This window comes from Candoia aspera, chromosome 2, assembly GCF_035149785.1.
Source record: "Candoia aspera isolate rCanAsp1 chromosome 2, rCanAsp1.hap2, whole genome shotgun sequence".
Taxonomy (NCBI): domain Eukaryota; kingdom Metazoa; phylum Chordata; class Lepidosauria; order Squamata; family Boidae; genus Candoia; species Candoia aspera.
Genome location: NC_086154.1, coordinates 248,182,041 through 248,205,915, shown reverse-complemented (window position 1 = coordinate 248,205,915; position 23,875 = coordinate 248,182,041). Strand labels below are relative to the sequence as shown.

General features: G+C 41.2%; 1 protein-coding gene across 1 annotated transcript in view; it reads left to right on the top strand.

The window, feature by feature from the left end:
* Positions 1–23,875, top strand: part of SPEF2 (sperm flagellar 2) — a 131,708-nt gene that overhangs the window by 5,117 nt on the left and 102,716 nt on the right. Inside the window, exons 2-6 of the mRNA XM_063293167.1 lie at positions 3,104–3,206; positions 6,439–6,691; positions 10,267–10,437; positions 14,986–15,126; positions 21,661–21,737. Coding sequence (XP_063149237.1) covers positions 3,104–3,206; positions 6,439–6,691; positions 10,267–10,437; positions 14,986–15,126; positions 21,661–21,737 — 745 coding nt within the window. The remainder of the gene's footprint in view (positions 1–3,103; positions 3,207–6,438; positions 6,692–10,266; positions 10,438–14,985; positions 15,127–21,660; positions 21,738–23,875) is intronic.

Here is a 23,875-nt window from a genome sequence, read left to right as displayed (position 1 = left end):
TCCACGCGGCTGCCTTTTATCCTGATCCTTGGTGCGCTTAGACCCTCCTGTATCCAATTGGGCTGTCTTTTCTTTCGCGCACTTTTCAGCCTGTCGTTGGCATGCACTGATTGGTGGATTCAAATCCTTCCCCAAATCCTGACCAATCAGTGCCTTGGACTCTTCCCGTGCTGCTGACTCATGCAGGAGTTTCATTTTCCCGGTTTCAGCCTGGTAAGTTTCTGTTTCCTCCTCTGACTCCGAAAGGGTTTCGCTTTCTGAGTCAGAGGCAGGTTTGACTCTGACATTAGCTGTATGTTGTGGCTTGTAGACATCTTAGTGAAGAACATGACCTTTGTTTTAGTATAATATAGAGCTGGATTTTCTCTCCTCTCCTCTCCTCTCCTCTCCTCTCCTCTCCTCTCCTCTCCTCTCCTCTCCTCTCCTCTCCTCTCGCCTCCTTCTCAATCCAGATGGAGTTGTTGGCATATAAAATCCTTGCTGTTGATGGGTGATCAAATTTGGAAGAAATTCCACTTTAATAAAATTAAAAACAATAATTTAGTAAATTTATACGCCAAAAGCCTCGTGTGGCGCAGAGTGGTAGGCGGCAGCTTTGCAACCGAAACTCTCCCCACGACCCCGTTTGATCCCAGTTGGAAGCTGGATTCTCGGGTAGCTGGCTCAGGTCGACTCAGCCTTCCATCCTTCCAAGGTCGGTAAAATGAGCACCCAGCTTGCTGGGGAAAGTGATGACTGGGGAAGACAATGGCAAACCACCTCCACTATAGTCTGCCAAGAAAACATCGCAAAAGCAGTGTCCCCCCAAAGGGTCAGACATGATTCAGTGCTTACACAGGGGACCTTTCACCTTTTTTCACCTTTCACCCAACTCCCAGGGACTTTAGTTATTGTTAGCAGCTTAGAATCATCATAAATGTTAAAGAAGGGAATCTGTTCTTGCTTAACACTTTTCAGAATAGGACACACTTCTTTTGGTGCTGCATCTAAGCTGCACTGAGTTATAATGTTTCATGTTAATCAGCAGTAGCAGCTGCTAATTGATGTTCTAAGTTCGATAGGAGTCTATCTCTGAAGATCAACTCAAGCAAACACCACAAAATTTTCTCCACCAAATGGTGAAAAATATACTTGAGATTCAGGTTTGTTAATAAGTAAGCCAAATATCTGGTCCAGGTAGAGTTGTAATTGGCCTGTCTCCCATTAACCAAGAGATTAATCAAGAATCTTTTAGAAATGTTTTTTGTGCAGTTCTGCAAAAAAGTGAGTGGGAGACATGTTCTTCCATTCCTTTGCACAGGAAAATTTTTCACACAGTATCTGTTATGCACCTCTAAGCATAATCTAAAAAAATAATTATTGTTTTTCCTTAGAGGGATTTTTATTCATATACCAATGTCTGCAGATTGTAGTTATTCATATAGTTAATTGACTGACCTTTAAAAATTGTATGGCAGGCGTGGCATCCCCTCTTGGTAACCCCGAATTAATGTAGTTTGCATAGTTTGTATGTTGCTTAATGCTTAAGATAGCCTTGAGTTACTTGACACCAAACTTTTCCAGAACACTGCAGATGCCTGTTCAATGTGTTTGCTTTTGTAGTTCCTGATTTGAGTAAGTCTGTGTTTGAGTGTTGAATCAGGGATGTATATACTTATTCCATTAGCTTCAGGGCTTTCTGAGGTATGTTGAGGGCTGTACATCAAAAGTGAGTGGTATGAGGACTCAAAGTGGCCCTGACTTAGAAGGTTTGATAAAAGGTGAAAATGCAAGCTAATGTCACCCATTTGGCCTAAATTCTACAAGTCTTAAGGCACCCATTTCGGTCCTGCCCACTCTGAGGGATGCGGAAGAATCTGGGGGAGAATTGCTGGGAGGCCACAATTTTCACACTCCTGACTTAAGGAGGCAGATCTCTACAAGAGTTTGAACACAAGGCTTCTTATGTGAAAACCTTTTGGTGGATGTTCCTTCTGAGCAATCCCTTTACATATCTGAAATTCCCATAAGACAAAACAAGGGAAGGATTTTCATCACCCAGGACGCTTTTGCAGATTCAAGGGATGTGCTGTGGTTAAGTTCTCTCAATTAATAAGGACTCCAGAGGACAAGCAGTCCTTGTAGGTATCTGTTTATTCCATAGTTCCTAATGTTTTAGCTACAAATGCTTTCCCTCCAGAGCAGAGTTTCATCCACACCGGAGATGAAATCCTCCTAATGAGAAGCAGAAGTATCACTGTTCTACTCAGTTCGGTAGTGATTTTTTTGTTTTGTTTGGGAAAGGACCTTTGTTTTATTGGTGTTAGGCTCACTTCTCGCTTATGCTACAATTTCCCTTTTATTTCTTTGTTCAAAACTGCAAGAAGCTGTACCACTGATTTTTGGTATTTGTACCACTTAAAATCAGATTTTGCTCCTGGGCTAAAAAATTAGGATTAGAAGTTACGTGATGCCCTGGGGCCACAGGTTACACTTCCCTTTTTTAAAGCAAAGTCCTATACCAATGGATTGAGGTGGCAATTGTTTCCTTGGTGATACTTCCTAGGCCAGGCTTCCTCAACCTTGGCAATTCTAAGCTGTGCGGACTTCGACTCCTAGGCAACATTTATTATTTTGAATACTACCTATTGTTTTACCCACAGGCTCTTAGATAGCCAACTGTAACCTTTGCTGAACAAATTATAACCAAAGTAGCCATGTGTAGCAGATGATCCTGGGGTTTGATGACTATCTCATTCTTTCTGCTACCTAATTGGTTTTGAGGAAAAAATGTTGTAAACCAGCAATGCACAATTCTTTTTGCTTGAGGGTTTCTGCCACGTTCTGAAGGCTACACTCCATGTGAGGTCACACTTTTTTTTTGTATTACTTCTTTGTTTGTTATTATTTGGTTGCATTATCTTAATGTTATTTTAATAACTACTATTTATTTAACATCACTATTTTTATTATTAACTTTTATTTTGGGAGGAGATATACAGGGTGTACCCCATAGGCCAGTCACAACTAATATCAACAATATTAGTTAATATTTTGTTCAAGAGAAAATGAGCTGCAACTTATAAACAAAATGCTTTCCTTTTTCCTTTGGAAATTAAATCAGATTCAGAGTCTTTCTCCAGAGAATTTTCCTCCGGTTATCTCATTGGAGAACTTCTAAACAAGTATGAACTTCAGGAAGATTTTGACCAGTTTTCACAAAGCAGGTGGGTAGTATTAATACTGCTGTAACAGTGTTCTGATTTATACTATATCATAGCTAAGCTACAGTAGGTTCAATTAACACTTCCTTGTATTGGAGAGCAGGGTGGGAATTTGGGCAGTTCCCCCTCCCACTTTTTATATAGAATCCTTCTCTCATTCCCATGTTTGCCATTGCCCAGTCAGTTTCCCACTGAGACAGGAGAGGACTGTGTGCCCTCTTGCCCAGCTTTCCCGAACTACAATGATCAGCATCCATACCCAGAATGACCAATGATTGCTAAAAATTACAGAAGAATACCCTGTTTCTACTCATGTCCCGAGGATTCTCACAGAGATGGCTGTGATCTGCTAGCCAGAAATGTGCTTCTTTTCCATCCAGATGCTTCTGCTTTGAAAGGAAACACTTTTGTGAACTGTCTCTAGTCCTCTGCATCTGCATTGGAGAGACTGATTTTACAAGCCACTTTTGGTGAGAGTGATGCAGGGCAGTTAAACTCTACATTGCAATTTTGGACAGTGTGGCAGGGCTCATACTGTAGCTTAGTAACATCTGGAAGGCAGTGAATTCTCCATCCTTGCTCTGAGATCAGGCTATACAAGTATGTAAAGGGAGAACACAAAAGGAGTAGAGATTTCTACTCTTCCTATTCTTGCCATTGCTTGCATGGAGACATCAAGTGAACAAGCAGCCCCAGTAAGAAGGACAGAATGAAGATTAAGGAGAGGCTGGATTCAGCTATGGAATTCAGGAGGTGCCTGACATGATGTCAGGCCCAATAGCAAGATGATGATTTGCATTTCACAGTTTTAGTTTGCAGTTTCTGAAGATACTGGTTTTCATGATCACTAGTGAGAAGAAACTGCTGTGAGGTTTGCAAGCATTTCTCTTCCCTCTCCTTCTGTACCAGATCCTGGCAAAGGACTTCATAGCTCTTTTCCCCCCACATTTGGCCTATTGTGTCACCATATAACTAGTCACAGTAGTCAGTGTCAGAAGCAGTATGACTGCTTATGTCACTTCAGATATAGTGGCAGTGGCAAGATTCTGTTCTGCTTTTAGATTCCTATATGTATTAGTTGGGAGCTATGAAACAGTGGTCTTGATGGGCCTTGGACTTGATGACCAAGTTCATGGTATGTAAATAAATCATGATATGATAATGGTAAAGTCTCCTTTGAGTCACACGAGACTCCTGGTGACTACATGCAGAAGTTCATGTAATTTTCATGGGAACAACACAATATTAGTTTAGTACTCCCTTCTGGGATTTTTTTTTCTTAGTCTTACAAACCTAGTATTTCCTGTTAGTCTAATCCATGCCAAACAGTGACCAAGTCTAATCCTACCTAGCTTTTTAAGTAAGTTTGGCTAGGAGTTGCCATTTAGCTGAGCCGGTTTCACACAAGCCAACTTAAATTGTGGTATCTGAAACTATCTTGATAAATCAACCAGAGTTGTTGTAAATATATTCCCTCGTCTGGACAATATAACAAGCTGACTTCAAGGAAAAAAGTGACACTAAATGCGTCTAAGTCCTTCTAAACACATGGAAGTAAGAAAGAAGAGGGGATCGGCATGTGAACTCAAGACTCATGATGACCCCTTTCCATTCATGGAAGTCTTGCTAAATATGGATGAAACAGGTGGCTCTACAGATGCTACTGAATTACGGGCCCAGTGGCCCCAACCAAAGTAGTAGATTATGAATATTTGGAGTTGTTGTTTAGTCATACCTGGAGGTGAGCAGGTTTCTTATCCCTCCCTAAATCATAGTTTAGCATGAAAAGCAAAATTCTATGTTTTTCATGATGGTTATACTTTTGCTCGCAGTCTGAAGAAGTTAAGAATTCCTCATTGGAAAGAGCAGAGAAGGTAAGCAAGTATGCAGTCATGCTGTGCATATGCTATCTAAAACAGTCAGTCATGGTATATGTTTAAAAGGCTATAAAACTGGGGCTTTTATGTTGCCAGTCTTGTGAAGTAAACCTGTCAAACTCCAGTGGACTGTATAAGCAATTGAGATGCATTCTGTCCTAACAGTCAGGAAACCACGCTGAGATGAGGAGTAGGTCTCTAGTGTTTTATTACTGCTACACTAGACAGAAAATCCTAACAAACTGAAGAAGCGTGGGAAAAACCCATACAGATAACCCCCAAAAGTCAAGGTGGGTCTGTTCTGTGTCTCTTTGAATGACCACTCAATTTCTCTACTACTACGCATGCGTTTTCCCCCCTGGATAGGGGCCCCCTCCTGCTCAACATCAGTGCTCGTGACACATTCTATAGATGAGTTATAGAGCACCTGTTTTGCATACAGAAGGAACCAGTCTCTGGCATCTCTAGTTAAAAAGGACCTTAGAAAACAGGGCTACAAAAGGATTTTTATTTTTATTGGAAACCTAAAAGAGATTGGTATTAACAGTCAGTCCAAGCAAAATGATGTTTATTGAGTCATGAAGAGTCAGAAAGAGCTACAGGTAGTCCTCATTTAACAACCACAATGGGGACCAGAATTTCATTTGCTAAGCAAAGCAGTTATTAAGTGAATCTGACCCGATGGTATGACCTTTTTGCAGTGGCTATTAAGCGAATCATTAAGCGAACCACATGGTTATTAAGTGAATCATGCAGTTCCCCATTGATTATTCTTGCCAGAAGCCAGCTGGGAAGGTCGAAAATGGTGATCATGTGACTGCAGGATGCTGCAACAGTTGTAAATGTGAACTGGTTGCCAAGTGCACATATTGCGATCACGTGGCCATGGGGACACTGTGATGGTTGTAAGTGCAAGGACTGGTCATAAGTCGTTTTTTTTTTTTTTTCCCAGCACCTTCATAAGTCTGAACCATCACTAAATGAATGGTCGTTGAGGACTATTTGTAAACAACAACAATAAATAAGATCTGTGTCCAGTCAGAATAGATAATATTGGTCCAGATGGACTCATATTTTGATTCCGCCTAAGACTTATTTATATACTCAGTGTGGTTCACTGTTAGTCAGGTTTAATTTGCATTAAAATCAACGTAACATATTAATTAAGACTAAATTAAGGACCAGTGATTTTAGTAGGATTAAAGCTGAATCAACCAGGCATTTTTATGAGTTTTGACTTTGCTTAGCTCCATGGCCGCCATACCACATGAGGTTTCCTGAAGGGTGTTAGACTTGCAGGTGAGCTAAGAAGGATTTACATATTTTACACATTTACAGTTTGCCTATTGTCTCTACAGGCTTGCCAATGCAAAACTTAACAACTTTTCTCGCATGGAGCCCACCCTTCAACTTCTGGGTGTACAGTTTGACCAAAATGTAGCCCGAAACATCATGACAGAGCAGCATGGAGCTGCTATCAAACTTGTGTACCAACTGTACGTGGCTCTAGAGAAAAAGAAAAAAGCAGGACTCACTGGAGTTGCCATGGATGCAATGCGACCCTCAGCTCATGCAAAGCTCAAGGGTGTAGGAACAGAAATATATCGTGAGGTGAGCTTGTTTCTGTTAGGACACAGTTCCCACTGGTGAATTCCTTTCCACAAAGCATTGCCTACCTATTTACTCCTTTTGGGGATAAGTGGGGATCAAAGGAGAATGCAAGGAACACAAATTCCTGTTCAGGCCACTGCATCCATATGTTGATAGTGCATTGCTTTAATTGTTAATTAATAGTGTTTGTATTGTATTCCATGCCTGAAAGCCTCTGACACTTACTACTACTACTACTATTATATTTTTATCCTACCTTTTTATATACCGTATAACTCAAGGCGGCAAACATAGCTAATACCCCTGCCTCCTATTTCCACCTCCAGAACAACTCTGTGAAGTGGGTTGGTCTGGGAGAGAGTGACTGGCCCAAAGTCACCCATCTGGCTTTACATATTTGGAAGGAATGCCTGTTCCTCTCTGTTCATCTATACTTTAGATTTTGAATCAGAAATGAAAAAGACTTATTTCCAGGTCTCATATTTTTTTTCATAGGCAGGTGGCCACAAAGACCAGGGTGTTCCCAGAAGTGCCTTCCTTGTGGAACTTCTTAGGGAGCTGGCCTCTAACTCTGCCACTTTTCAAAGGTTGATTAAGATTGCCTTGCAAAGAGAGATTTTTGTTAAACTTTGCTGCTGTCTTTCTTAGTTGTTTGCATGGTATGTTAAGACAGTTTAAATGTTTTTGCCTTCTAAAAAACTATGTGTTGCTGCAGGCTCCAAAAAAAACCTTTAAAAAAATCTAGGTGATTATTTAAAAAAACTTGCTTTGTTTTCTGCAAGTCAACAAAACTTAATTACACAGAAGGTAGACACCTCTGTTAAGTGATTTGCAACAGTACTGAGGGTCCATTTTATTGCACATATGAAGAATGGGAGTGCACACAAGGCTTTCCACTGGAATGAACAAGTTCCACAGTGTTGATCAACATGGGTATTCATAGTGCCACTGGTGTAAACCTCTGGGAATTTCTTGAAGTTGTTTCTCCTCATTCTGGTGCACTGGAGAAAACTAGTACTTTAATTACAGTCATTCTTTGATTTATCTTCTCCCAGCAGGTATCTTCATGGCTCTTTACACTTTCAGTCTTGAAACAAAGAGCTGTTTGTGTGAGGGCTTGTACTTACTTTCTATCTTGTAAAGTTGAAGCTAGGAAAAAGGTGCAGAAAACTAAATAAGTAGATCAGTGCTGTAAATTTTTCAGAACATATGTTCCCTTACTTCATATACATTATTACTCTCACTAAGCAGGATGTACTCTCACCATCACAGCAAAAATATCTTTTTAAGTTTACTGCATCTTTCAGGCCAAGTTTACAGTTGGAATCCTTTTCACACATAACCCCATTCCTTCCCCCCCCCTCCCGTATTGTGTATTTTACCTCCGCTGATCTGGCCTCTAGGACAAACAGTTACTAAAAAAAAATATCATAATCCAATTGGAGGTCCTGGAGTATTGATAAAAGTATTGATTTATTTCATTATTTTATGCCATTTTTCAAAGCTGAAATCTTAAGCGAGTTCAGTATCATAAAGACAGGTTAAAAGCTTAAAACAACTTTATGTTGTTTTACTGCAAAACCTGCAGGTAAAATGCATCCTGTATCAAACTGTTTAGTGGGAATTAAAATAGAGAACAAAAGAACATGCAAGTGTAACTGAATGAGGAACTATATGTACAAAAAGCACATGCACATTGTCCCTAACCAAATCCTACAACTGGAGCTTCACATGTGTAATCTTAGAAGATCTTTGATAACATCTATCACTCATTAGTCATCTCCAAATGATTTAATCCCTCCATTTTGCTTACCTGCCGAATATTCATTAGCATTTTCACTTGTAATCTCACTAGGATGCAGATATGAATGTGTATATATACACATATAACTGAATTGGGTCATGTATCTGGGACAGCCTTTTCCCAATCTGCTGACCTCCAGATGTAATAGTCTCAGTGTTCAGAAGTCCCTAAACCAACATGGTCACTGCCTGTGCTGGCCAGGAAATCTGGGTGCTATAGTTTGACTAGGTTTTTTTAAGACTCTAAGCCACATGGAGACAGAAATTTCATTTGAGCCCACTTTGCTCACTGCATCTTATGTCAATATACAGTATCTCTATATATTTTCTTCATTGGTTTTAGTCTGTTGAAGTCAGTGAATGAGAATGTGCAAAATGATTATTGGGCTTATATTCAGCTGATTTCTTTTACCATTGAATGAATGAAAACAATAGACACATCAGAACATCTGAAATAGAGGACCATTCTTTTGAATAGAATTCCATTCCACCACCATCTCAGTAAGGGCTCTGAAGCTCACAGATCTGGAGAGCAGAAGGATGGAAAAGTTCAGTCTAGAATGATGAAGAGCTTTGATCCATTAAACTTGGGTGATTAAAGTTTGGCATTCTATTTTGGCCAAATATAAAACAACGTGGCATAGAATTTAACAAGATTTTGTTTATAGACCTAGGTTATGTTAGATAAAGCAAAGAACAAAGGAATATTTGCAAATACATAATAAAAATAGCAATTTTTATTTTAAGTTCCTTTCTTAGCTGACACAAACCACTGTAGTAATAAGTATTCTCACCACCATTGAATTTGTTTTAGAGACCTTTCTCAAACATTAGCTGCAGTTAATAATGAAAATTACATTATAAAAAACATGATGATAACATCTCAAGAGAAATTAAAAAGTTTTTTGCAACTTTCTACTGTTGTTGAACAATAAATAAAAATGCTTTGAGGGAAGCAATTAAAACAAAGATAGCACAGTGTTTCAGTTTGCCTGCCCATAGACACATTTACTTTGTATTAGAGGCATTCTCAGATTCATGCGATTCCAGAGGTTAGGAACACATATGTTGAAGAGAAGAAAATAAAAACTAGAGCATATTCTTTTGGAGGTAGAAAATCCCAAATACTGGCCAGCATCTCCCAGCAGAGATAAAAGCACACTGGTTTACAACCCTTGAGAGTTATTGATGGTCAACATAGACTTTTCCAATGTGGTACCCCATAGACATACTGGCTACAGCTCAAAGTACCTTCATGATGTATTGGTTACAGGTCCCTGAATTCACAGTCTTCATGACTAATGGTGATCCTGCTGAGAATAATAGGAACCACACTCTGATGCATCTGGCAGCCACCAGATTGGAGAAGGCTCATATAGTTAATGTGGTTGTGGCAGTCCTTTCGAAGAGGTACTTTGCAACACAGAAAAGCTGCTTGGAAGACTTCCTTGAATTATTGAAACAGCCACAGCATTTTCTAGGCTTGGCTGCTTAGGAGACTGCTCCTGGTAATGCATGCAGGGCCACTTTGCTTCACTAAAAAGCAGTGTGAAGAGGTGCTTCACAAGCAGTGATGCCTTGCTAAAAAGTTGGCACACCTGTGCATGTCTCAGTCCCTGGTCTCTCCCTGGAAAAGTTCTCTCCTGGAAAAGGAACCACAGATGAGCTCCTCTAGAATGGATTAAATGTACCAATCCAGGACAAAGAAGATTCATACGCTTCTTCCTGTGTCATATATATGTTTGCACATATCTATATGTTTCTCATTTCAGCGACTCAAAACACTAGTACCACGCCAGGCAGACCTGTCACTCCAACAGATTTCAGACAGCTTTCAAAACAAAGCCAAGATCATGGAAAGTAAGATAGCTAGCATGCAGTTTGTGAAACAACAACAAGCTAAACAGATCCAGGAGGAAAAGAAAGTTCAAGAGCTTGAAAAGGTGAGTGCTGATTACATTTTCTGTGACGCAGCTATGCAATATCTTTATGTACTGCTTTATGTTTAATCACAGGCCAGACTTATTAGTAAATTAGTCTTTATAGCTTAAAATCCACCTGTCTCATGCCCTCCAGACATAGCAGAACAACATATCTCAGAATCCTTAAAAATTTGTCTGGCTGATTGGGAGTTCTAGGACTTGCAGCTTTTATGCATCTGAAAGATCCAAGGTTGGGGAATAATGGTCTATAGAGAGGCTCCAGAAAGGAGGTAGTTAAGATTGTATTCTGTGCCAGTAAAAAAAGCATATTGCCTGTAATGGTTGCCTATTCTAAAACTCATCAGACTCATAAGTAGGAATTCAAAGATATCTGATTTATTAAAGAATAGTGTGCAGGATCACAGAGAAAGCTGAGAATGATGAAAGCGTGCCAAATTCAAACTAAAAACCCTCAGTGCAAATGAAATCCCTCCCCCCATAGAATCTTCTCAAGTCCACAATCCCAGGTGCTCCTAACGGTCTCTGATGGTCTGTGGGAAAAGGCCTTGAACAGATAACATAACCCAAACACATTCCACTGTACTGATTTCACATACAGAGCTTGGTACAAGATCTCACAGCAGCTCCCTCCCAAACAGAAACGCGCGTCAGCGCCATGGCATGTGAAACATTACGATGTATAAACTACATTGAATCAGTGAACATGACATTGCCTAGCAGAGGATATGGGACAGCATTACACAAATTACAGTCGTAAATGGTTACACAAAACACTTGATTATTGTGATTTATGCATCAAGAGATCCATCCAGATAGGTCATTAAACCTTAAACGACCACTTGTTATGGGAGGAGCTGGATATCTTGACATATATCAGCTATGCAGCTAGTGGATTGCTTCTCTGTAGAGAACTTCTTTCTAGGTCATGGTATTTCATTTCTAGCCAAATGCCATTTTTAACTTCACTTACCAAGCTTCATATATTGTTGCATAAATTCTTTCCCATCCAAATTTTATTTCAAGTATAAAATTAATATATGGTTTGAGAACTATTTAATTCAATGTATGATAATTTGAGATATAAGATATCAATTCAAAGCATGTGGCTTTAGGTGTATAGGTTTTCCTATTACTACTTTAGAAATGAGTATGGGATTTTTACTATCCTACTTTTGGTGATAGGATTCTTGAAATAGGTTGTGATATAAAGTATGAGTATTGCAGTGACAAGCCAAGTAGCTTAGCCACAGTTTCTGTAGGAAATAAAAAAAGCTTGTATATATGCAGCACGGTGAGTTGCATTTCCAGTATAGTGAGGGAATCTAATTCTTTACTAATGAACAGGTTGGCTGTTCATTAGCAAATAAAATTAAATCATTCAAATTAAATGATAGGTCTCTGCTTTATGGAGATCTCAGAACTTTATAATTATGCATCATAATTAGGGTTGGCTGTATATTGAACTCTCTGATGGCCCTTTTCCTACATAAGTATGGCCCATTAGGCTCTAATGTTAGTGGGACAACCCTGGGATCAATGCTAGATACTTTGGAGCCACTGTCTTAATCTGGAATAATGTCCTGAAATTCCATTGGGACCCTTTCGTATGGTAGCTCCAAACTGCCTAATACAGTTGGGTTAGGAAGCCACTTATCAGAAGAGTGGTAATTCCAGATTCAAGCCATGCTAGGAATGGTTTGAAGATGCTGCATGCTGATAGCACTAGTGCAGATAAGTAATTGTAGGTAGATTCTAAATGTAGTAATAGTAGAAGGAGGCAACTGCTCATGAACACTCATGCCTTAATCACTGATTGTTTGGACTACTGCAATCTGCTCTGCTGTGCTTGAAGACTACTTAGAAACTATAACTGGTCTTGAAAATGGTAGTGCAAGAAGTTATGGGCACACCTCAATTCCCCTGTATGATACCTCTGTTCCAGAGCTGCCCTGGCTACCAGTTGACATCAAGGTACAGTTCAAGAAGCTAATTGTCAACTATAAAATTTTTCATGGCTCAAGGTCTGGCTATATAGAAGACTTTCTTCAGTTGTATCTGCCAGTCCTATTAGATCTAATACAGTTGGCAAGCTCCAGATTCCCTTGATAAAAGAATGTCATTTTTTGAGACCTTGGAGATGTATCTTCTCCATGGCTGACCCTGCCCTTTGGAATGGTTTTCCCCACAGAGTTTACAATGGTTTCCCCTTGACCTTGCTGTCTTTCGAGAAAGTCTTACAAATATGGCTTTTTCAAGTAGATGCTAGGGCAGGGTAAGTTGTGATCCTACATTTTTATTTATGGTGTTTTGTCCTCAAAGTGGTAAGTTAATATTGTTTGTTTTGTTTCCTTTATTTTTTGCTTTATTTTATACTGCCTAGAGTTACTTGAACAATTGAGGTAGCTTATAAATTGATTAAATTGCTCATTCATATTCATATTTGTGATAATGGGATAAATAGTCCTGCTTCAGTGGTGATCCTTCTCATTTTGCTAGATGGAGCCCAGACTGCTAGCTTAGGATCCTAGGCTGATGGTACCACTGCTAACAGAGATCTGACAGTACCTAAGGTGGGGAAGAATGTGATGGCTTCATCCAACATCAGGCTCCTTCCCCATCACAGGACTGTGGGCAGGTTGCTCTTAAAGAAACTTATGGCCTGTTGTTCACTTAAGGTGATGCCAAACTGTGGATTTCTCCCTCTCTCCCCAATGACTGGCAGAGGTGCAGTACATAATGATGACTAATTGTTATAATAATTATAATTATTGTTAAGCAAAGATGCCAAATATGAGGGCCTAGGTTGACATGCAGCCCTTAAAAGTCTTGGATATGCTTCATACAGTGCTTCCAAATTTATTTATCACATTTATATACCTGCCCATCGCACAATAAAGTGGTTGTAGACAGCTTACAATAAAAACAATTATAAAATCAAAATATTAAAACAACTACAATTAAAAGACATCAACAATATCATTAATACCAAGACAGTGGAGAAAATTGATGTTAAGAATAATGCAGCCATCTCATCAAATTGCCATTTCCTTGAGATCTCCAGGCCTGCTGACCCAGCCATGTTTTAAGGGGCTTCTGGAAGGATGCCAAGGATGGGGCCAACCTCACCTTGGGGTTGGGGGGTGGGGCAATGTTCCACAAGGTGGGGGGGGGCACAGCAGAAAAGGCCCATCTCCTGGGTCCTGCTAGATGAAACTCTTTCTAAGATACCTCTTCTGCCAAACCTACTGGGTTGGGCAGATGTAATTGGGTGGAGACTGTTAATGGTTTTCCTACTAACAGATTAAGGTGCTATTGTACCTAATCATTTTGGCCGGGTGCAGAGGTTGAATTCAGCTGCCCCCTTTTCGAATGTTAATTATTGCACCTGGGGGGAGGAACCTGCCCGGACTTGTTTCAGTTCCTCTTTCTCTTCTGTGCAGGCATGTAGCAAGCCAGGTAGCTCTCAATGAGAGCTAAGTCCTTCAAATATGTTTTGCTTTTGTTTTGCTTTCTGTAAATAAATTATTTTTATAGAAATGCCTGGTGTGTGTGACTTTTCTGATCTCTCCTGAGCTAAAGGCTTTCCCAGCAATCTGACAACAGAGACAGTCCCCCAGGTAACTTGGCCCCATGCCATAAAGGGCTTTAAAGGTCAAAAACAGTTTCTTGAATTCCTCCCGGAAGCAAACTGGCAACCAGTGCAGCTTGCGGGGCAGAGGTGTAACATGTGCTGTTCTAGGGGCACACATAACTGCGCTGCTGCATTTTGCATCAGGTGAAGCTTCCAGATACTCTTCAAGGGCAGCCCCATGTAGAGTGCATTATAGTAGTAATGGGAGGTGACCAGGGCATGAGTGACTGTGACCAGAGCCTCCCGGTCCAGGAACCAGTGGAGCTGGCACACAACACGAAGCTGTGCAAAAGCCATGAGTTGCGAGTCTGGGAGGATCCCCAAGTTGTGCACTGGGTCTGTTTGGGGCAGTGCAATCCCATTCAGCACCAAAGATGGCATAGTCCCTGGACTGGAGGGCCCCAAAGCCCAGAGCCACTCAGTCTTGCCAGGGTTCAGCTGAAGCCTGTTGTTCCCCATCCAGGCTCCCACAGCCTCCAGGCACCGGGATAGGACATCAACAGCAAGGGGCAGAAAAGCATAATTGGGAATCATCAGTGTAATGATATCTCACCCCATTGCAAACAACGATCTCACCCATCAGCTTCATGTAGAGTTTTTAAGTGACAGAAGAATATTTTAAATTATTAAATATGTGAGGGAGTCTTATTAAGTTGACAAGTGTGATCTTGGCCATATATACTGTATACTATATACACAGTATCTCCCCCTTTTGTAAAGTTTAATTCGTTTACATTTGTTATTTTTGCACACACACATCATCTTCATAGTAATAAGACAGATTATTATTATTGTTATCCTCTCCCTAGCTTTATTATATAGTTCATAAAAACATATATACATAGCTTTCTGTGTAATTAAGATTTATTCAGTAGCCAATTTAAAATAGCTTACTATCCTTCCCCTTGGATATTTAGAAAATTGCAGAAAAACGTAGGCAAAATGAAATCATGGCCAAGATTCAAGCAGCAGTTATCCAGATTCCAAAACCATTGCCACAGCATACTGACAAAGTGATTGAAGACCAAAAACTGCAGAAGAAGAAGAAGGAAGCAGAGGTAAGTTCTGAGGTTTTATAGTTATTTAAAGAACACATAAGCAACAGCATGTACTATGTATTTGATTATCTTGTATCTTAATATAAATGCATTCATTTTTGGATACAAGTGTTTCATTGTGTAGCATTATCCATTGTGTGTTAGTAACAATGGTGATTGAAGAACGTGTGTGTGCAGTGGCATCTGCAGGGGGAGTCAAAACAGGCAAGATGGCAGTTGCAACCATGCAATCAAAGCCCTGCCCCTTCTGTGTATGTGCTGACATTATACACATGTACTATAAAGCGGTGGCGCTGCGGGTTAAACCACTGTTCGAAACCGCGCGGCGGGGTGAGCTCCCGTTGCTAGTCCCAGCTCCTGCTCACCTAGCAGTTCGAAAACATGCAAATATGAGTAGATCAATAAGTACCGCTTTGGCGGGAAGGTAACGGCATTCCGTGTCATGCTGGCCACATGACCCGGAAAATGTCTGCAGACAACGCCGGCTCTAAGGCTTAGAAACGGAGATGAGCACCGCCCCCTAGAGTCGGACACGACTGGACTTTACGTCAAGGGAAACCTTTACCTTTACCTTTACCTACTATAAAGCAGGGCTTTTATTGTGCTACCACAAATGCTGTTTTTCCTGTTTTGTTGATCTCCCGCTTTCAGATGCCACCATGTACATGGAACTAACATTCTTCAAAACGATGCTGTTAACAGAGTGAAATGGATAACTAGGGAATCTTCCTCAGAGCCAAATAAAAATGCCATCTACAAGTTCTTGAGCCAATGGAAAAGTATGCTGGTATAACATTTGCTGTGCTCATGGGACATCCCTATCATGCCAAAGGCATGATACTAGGAATGGGTGCTATCATTATTTACGATGTTCAGGGTACACTGAAGACAGGAATGGGTGGTTTGCCCCAGCTTTGTTTCCTTCCCCTCCCCTTAATGTCACCTACCAGCAGGAATCCATCCTCCTTAACGTGAGAAAGGAATGGAGGTAGAAAGGAGGCAAGATCAACAGGTTCTAGGGCAGGTTTTCTTAACCAGGGTTCTGTGGAACCCTAGGGTTCCACAAGAGGTCACTAGGGGTTCCCTGGGAGATCATAATTTATTAAAAAAATTATTTCAAAGGCAACTTCACATTAAAGACATACATTTCATTCTTTATTTTTAGTTTAAGGACACTGTTAATGCATATATACAGGCCTACCCATGAAACGAATATAATAATTTTGTAATTTGTTGCCTGTATTTGAGCCTGAATGTGCAGGGGCTCCCCAAGGCCTGAAAAATATTTTAGGGGTTCCTCCAGGGTCAAAAGGTTGAGAAAGGCTGTTCTAGAGTTAGGCTCAGAGACCTGGCAAATACAGGGGATCAGCTGATTTGAAAGAACCAAATTCTCCCACTGCCAAAGGAGAATGGCCTTGGATGACAGTGCTCAGGAGCTCAGGGGAAGAGAGAGTGTTCCTACCTGCCTAAAGCCTCAGGCATGGGTTGGGGTGGGAATGAGATGAAGGCATCATCATGAGGACTTTATACTGTAGTTATGTGCAAATGGAAAAAAAAAGCTGTAGGGTCTATAAATAACTGATTCAGACCACTAGACTTGGAGCTGGAAATTCATTCCTCTTTCTTTTTCTTAATAATAAACACCCAGGGGGAGGAACACTCATAATCAACATGTATCCCTTCAGTTAGAAAGGATTAAATATAAATCTAAAAAAGGTGGGTTTTTTTTTTTCCAGAAATTAGATGAGTAGTCCTTATTTTGAATCACTTTAAAGAAACACAGTGATCACTAAAAGAAATAGCTCCATATATCTTATGGGTAAGTCCGTTTAGTCATGCCGGCCACATGACCACGGAAGTGTCTACGGACAAATGCCGGCTCTTCAGCTTTGAAACAGAGATGAGCACCACCCCCTAGTCGGACAAGACTGGACTTAATGTCAAGGGAAACCTTTACCTTTACTAAGTAATCTGCAGGCTGCATAGGGCCCCTCAGCACTCCATTTATGATCCCCAGAATCATCAGGGCTGAATTTTTCAGGCTCTCTTGGGGTGTTGGATGGATTTTGGGGTAAAATACATGCCTTAAACCCTGCAGAGGCACTCATTTAGTTGCTTAATAGCACCTATTCCCAAGCACTTCAGCAAAGGATCATTACCTTGTTGTGGTGCTGGAGCTTGAGCACCTCAATGATGCCATGAGCTAAACATTGAAGGGCCACCCAAGAGGGGAAGGTCATGACAGAGAGGTCAGACTAAATGCGATCCATGGGGAAGGTAATGGCAACCCACCCCAGTATTCTTGCCGTGAAAACTAAATGGATCAGTACAACCAGAGATATGTCGGTATACCATCGGAAGATGAGAGTCCCAGGTCGGAAGATAGTCAAAATGCTACTGGGGAGGAACAGAGGATGAGTCCAACTAGCCCCAGATGTGATGATGCAGCTAGCTCAAAGCCGAAAGGACGGCTAGCGGCCGACGGTGCTGGTGGTGAACGGCGAATCCGATGTTCTAAGGATCAACACGCCATTGGAACCTGGAATGTAAGATCTATGAGCCAGGGCAAATTGGATGTGGTTATTGGTGAGAGGTCAAGATTAAACATAGACATTCTGAGCGTCAGTGAACTGAAATGGACTGGAATGGGCCACTTCACATCAAATGACCACCAGATCTACTACTGTGGACAAGAGGGCCACAGAAGACATGGAGTAGCCTTCATAATTAATAGTAAAGTGGCTAAAGCAGTGCTCGGGTACAATCCAAAAAACGATAGAATGATCTCAATTTGAATTCAGGGCAAGCCATCTAACATCACAGTGATCCAAATATACACCCCAACCACAAATGCTGAAGAAGCTGAAGTAGAGCAGTTCTATGAGGATCTGCAGCACCTACTGGACAACACGCCTAAAAGAGATGTTATTTTCATCACAGGAGACTGGAATGCTAAGGTGGGCAGTCAAATGACACCTCGAATTACAGGTAAGTATGGCCTGGGAGAACAAAACGAAGCAGGACACAGGCTGATAGAATTTTGCCAAGACAATTCACTCTGCATAACAAACACTCCCTTTCAACAACCTAAGAGACGGCTTTATACATGGACTTCACCAGATGGACAACACCGAAACCAGATTGACTACATCCTTTGCAGCCAAAGGTGGCGGACATCTATACAGTTGGTAAAAACAAGACCTGGAGCTGACTGTAGTTCCGATCATGAACTTCTTCTTGCACAATTTAGGATCAGACTAAAGAGATTAGCGAAGACCCACAGATCAGCTAGATATGAGCTCACTAATATTCCTAAGGAATATGCAGTGGAGGTGAAGAATAGATTTAAGGGACTGGACTTAGTAGATAGGGTCCCAGAAGAACTCTGGACAGAAGTCCACAACATTGTTCAAGAGGCGGCAACAAAATACATCCCAAAGAAAGAGAAAACCAAGAAGGCAAAATGGTTGTCTGCTGAGACACTAGAAGTGGCCCAAGAAAGAAGGAAAGCAAAAGGCAACAGTGATAGGGGGAGATATGCCCAATTAAATGGAAAATTCCAGAGGTTAGCCAGAAGACATAAGGAATTACTTTTAAACAAGCAATGCGCGGAAGTGGAAGAAGACAATAGAATAGGAAGGACAAGAGACCTCTTCCAGAAAATTAGAAACATTGGAGGTAAATTCCAGGCCAAAATGTGTATGATCGAAAACAAAGATGGCAAGGACCTAACAGAAGAAGAAGAGATCAAGAAAAGGTGGCAAGAATATACGGAAGACCTGTATAGGAAGGATAACAATATTGGGGATAGCTTTGACAGTGTGGTCAGTGAGCTAGAGCCAGACATCCTGAAAAGTGAGGTTGAATGGGCCTTAAGAAGCATTGCTAATAACAAGGCAGTAGGAGACGACGGCATCCCAGCTGAACTGTTCAGAATCTTGCAAGATGATGCTGTCAAGGTAATGCATGCTATATGCCAGCAAATTTGGAAAACACAAGAATGGCCATCAGATTGGAAAAAAATCAACTTATATCCCCATACCAAAAAAGGGAAACACTAAAGAATGTTCAAACTATCAAACAGTGGCACTCATTTCACATGCCAGTAAGTAATGCTCAAGGTCCTGCAAGGTAGACTTCAGCAATTCATGGAGTGAGAATTGCCAGATGTACAAGCTGGGTTTAGAAAAGGCAGAGGAACTAGGGACCAAATTGCCAATATCCACTGGATAATGGAAAAAGCCAGGGAGTTTCAGAAAAACATCTATTTCTGTTTTATTGACTATTCTAAAGCCTTTGACTGTGTGGACCAGAACAAATTGTGGAAAGTTCTTGGCAGTATGGGGATACCAAGTCATCTTGTCTGCCTCCTGAAGAATCTGTATAACGACCAAGTAGCAACAGTAAGAACAGACCGGTTTAAGATTGGGAAAGGAGTACGGCAGGGCTGTATACTCTCACCCTACCTATTCAACTTGTACGCAGAACACATCATGCGATATGCTGGGCTTGAGGAATCCAAGGCTGGAGTTAAAATTGCTGGAAGAAACATTAACAATCTCAGATATGCAGATGATACCACTTTGATGGCTGAAAGCGAAGAGGAACTGAGGAGCCTTATGATGAAGGTGAAAGCAGAAAGTGCAAAAGCTGGCTTGCAGCTAAACCTCAAAAAAACCAAGATTATGGCAACCAGCTTGATTGATAACTGGCAAATAGAGGGAGAAAATGTAGAGGCAGTGAAAGACTTTGTATTTCTAGGTGCGACGATTACTGCAGATGCTGACTGCAGTCAGGAAATCAGAAGACGCTTAATCCTTGGGAGAAGAGCAATGACCAATCTCGATAAAATAGTTAAGAGCAGAGACATCACACTGACAACAAAGGCCCGCATAGTTAAAGCAATGGTGTTCCCCGTAGTAACATATGGCTGCGAGAGCTGGACCATAAGGAAGGCTGAGCGAAGGAAGATCGATGCTTTTGAACTGTGGTGTTGGAGGAAAATTCTGAGAGTGCCTTGGACTGCCAGAAGATCAAATCAGTCCATCCTCCAGGAAATAAAGCCAGACTGCTCACTTGAGGGAATGGTATTAAAGGCAAAACTGAAATACTTTGGCCACATAATGAGAAGGCAGGACACCCTGGAGAAGATGCTGATGCTAGGGAGAGTGGAGGGCAAAAGGAAGAGGGGCCGACCAAGGGCAAGGTGGATGGATGATGTTCTAGAGGTGACGGACTCGTCCCTGGGGGAGCTGGGGGTGTTGACGACCGACAGGAAGCTCTGGCGTGGGCTGGTCCATGAAGTCACGAAGAGTCGGAAGCGACTAAACGAATAAACAACAACAACAGTCCCAAGCAACAAACACACACTTCCAAAAATTTAGCTCCTCTTCACTCCAGTGATATCACATCAATAATTTTGCCCTCTGAAGACCCCAGTTAGGTCTAGAAGTTGCCCACAGACTGAAAAAGCTTGTTTGAGCTTCCCTGATTGCCATGTTAAAATCCAGTACAGATCTGCCTTCCTGCATCCCCTTTTCTTTTCCTCTTTGGAAGAAATGTTTTGAGGAATAACATGCACTGTTCCTAAAACAACAGAACAGAGACAGTCCCCTGACCTTACAACGCCACATATGTTCACCCACATATTATTTGGGTGAACTTACTACAATTTATCATATTCCCTTGTTTTAGTGGGACCTCACTGAGATAATATGCAGATGTTCTTATCTGGAATTGTTGCATTCCTGCTTGTCCTGCTGGACTGAATAAACCTGCATTTGTTACGGAGAAGAGTTGCTCTTGGACTTTTACACACATACACCAAGTGGGCATATAAAAATGGGTGGGGCTTTGATCATGCAGTTGCAGCCACCATCTTGACTTTTTTTATCTCCCCTGTGGATACCCTTGGTTGGGAAAAAAGGCATGATAAAGAGCCCAGGGTCTTGAATCTTTTCTATTTAGGAAGAGGAGGTGAGGGGATATTGTTAAACTCTTATTAACTGAACATATTTCAGTTAACTGTTAATGTTAATGTTAATCATTCCATTGGTTTATATAGCTATTGTTTTATTTGCTTATTTTGCCAAACACTTACGGTAATTAATTGGTGCCATACAAGTTAGACTAATTGTATTTACAGAAATGTGTACCTTGGTTCTGATCTAATCACTTAAAGCTTGTCATACTGTCAGACTCATACAGCACATGGATAACACTCTGCATGTGCTCTCAGTTCATAATTATGCTTCTTTCTGCCCAAATGCAGCTGGGAGAAAGAGGACCAAAACCAGGGCTCTTTGGATAGTGTGGGGCAAAGCTCTCAATAAAATTAGAAGGCTTAATGAAGCTCTGATGGGCTTTACTTAGCTTGCTGGCACAACCCCATCTTTTTGTTTAGCAAACATCCTAAGCAGTGGAAATCCCATGCCACAGCGCATTTATGCTTTGAACATCTTGTTAATTTGTAATGGGATGCTGTAAAGAATTAAACATAAGGAAATGGGTTAAAATATGCTTACTTTCTTCTAGAACACGTACACTGAAATTAGGAACTTTGAAAAACAAATGAGGAAAGAGGCTGCTCTGCCTGCCCAACTCACTGAGAGGTAATGTTACTTCTAGTACATTTAGCTCTGTTTTTCTGCTAGACTGTGTGGAAATAGAAAGACCCTTCCATTTGCCAGACATCCAATTAATAAGTATTTTTTTTCAGTTACACAATAGTTAAATATGCTGTGTTTGCAGTATTGTACTGACATAAAGCTGCTGGGTAGACACGCTGGCATCCATATTTTCATTTTTCATTGGGAATACTGTTGCAGAATGCTGGGAAAGCCTTTAGCCCAGGAGAGATCAGAAAAGTCACACACCAGGCATTTCTATGTTGTTGTTGTTGTTTATTCGTTTAGTCGCTTCCGACTCTTCGTGACTTCATGGACCAGCCCACGCCAGAGCTTCCTGTCGGTCGTCAACACCCCCAGCTCCCCCAGGGATGAGTCCGTCACCTCTAGAATATCATCCATCCATCTTGCCTTTGGTCGGCCCCTCTTCCTTTTGCCCTCCACTCTCCCTAGCATCAGCATCTTCTCCAGGGTGTCCTGTCTTCTCATTATGTGGCCAAAGTATTTCAGTTTTGCCTTTAATATCATTCCCTCAAGTGAGCAGTCTGGCTTTATTTCCTGGAGGATGGACTGGTTGGATCTTCTTGCAGTCCAAGGCACTCTCAGAATTTTCCTCCACACTTCAAAAGCATCGATCTTCCTTCTCTCAGCCTTCCTTATGGTCCAGCTCTCGCAGCCATATGTTACTACAGGGAACACCATTGCTTTAACTATGCGGGCCTTTGTTGTCAGTGTGATGTCTCTGCTCTTAACTATTTTATCGAGATTGGTCATTGCTCTTCTCCCAAGGATTAAGCGTCTTCTGATTTCCTGACTGCAGTCAGCATCTGCAGTAATCTTTGCACCTAGGAATACAAAGTCTTTCACTGCTTCTACATTTTCTCCCTCTATTTGCCAGTTATCAATCAAGCTGGTTGCCATAATCTTGGTTTTTTTGAGGTTTAGCTGCAAGCCAGCTTTTGCACTTTCTGCTTTCACCTTCATCATAAGGCTCCTCAGTTCCTCTTCACTTTCAGCCATCAAAGTGGTATCATCTGCAATTATCTGAGATTGTTAATGTTTCTCCCAGAGATTTTAACTCCAGCCTTGGATTCCTCAAGGCCAGCTTGTCGCATGATGTGTTCTGCGTACAATATTAGGTAGGGTGAAAGTATACAGCCCTGCCGTACTCCTTTCCCAATCTTAAACCAGTCCGTTGTTCCGTGGTCTGTTCTTACTGTTGCTACTTGGTCGTTATACAGATTCTTCAGGAGGCAGACAAGATGACTTGGTATCCCCATACCACTAAGAACTTTCCACAATTTGTTCTGGTCCACACAGTCAAAGGCTTTAGAATAGTCAATAAAACAGAAATAGATGTTTTTCTGAAACTCCCTGGCTTTTTCCATTATCCAGCGGATATTGGCAATTTGGTCTCTAGTTCCTCTGCCTTTTCTAAACCCAGCTTGTACATCTGGCAATTCTCGCTCCATGAACTGCTGAAGTCTACCTTGCAGGATCTTGAGCATTACCTTACTGGCATGCGAAATGAGTGCCACTGTTCGATAGTTTGAACATTCTTTAGTGTTTCCCTTTTTTGGTATGGGGATATAAGTTGATTTTTTCCAATCTGATGGCCATTCTTGTGTTTTCCAAATTTGCTGGCATATAGCATGCATTACCTTGACAGCATCATCTTGCAAGATTCTGAACAGTTCAGCTGGGATGCCGTCATCTTCTGCTGCCTTGTTATTAGCGATGCTTCTTAAGGCCCACTCAACCTCACTCTTCAGGATGTCTGGCTCTAGCTCACTGACCACACCGTCAAAGCTATCCCCGATATTGTTATCCTTCCTATACAGGTCTTCTGTATATTCTTGCCACCTTTTCTTGATCTCTTCTTCTTCTGTTAGGTCCTTGCCATCTTTGTTTTTCATCATACCCATTTTTGCCTGGAATTTACCTCCAATGTTTCTAATTTTCTGGAAGAGGTCTCTTGTCCTTCCTATTCTATTGTCTTCTTCCACTTCCGCGCATTGCTTGTTTAAAAATAATTCCTTATCTCTTCTGGCTAACCTCTGGAATTTTGCATTTAATTGGGCATATCTCCCCCTATCACTGTTGCCTTTTGCTTTCCTTCTTTC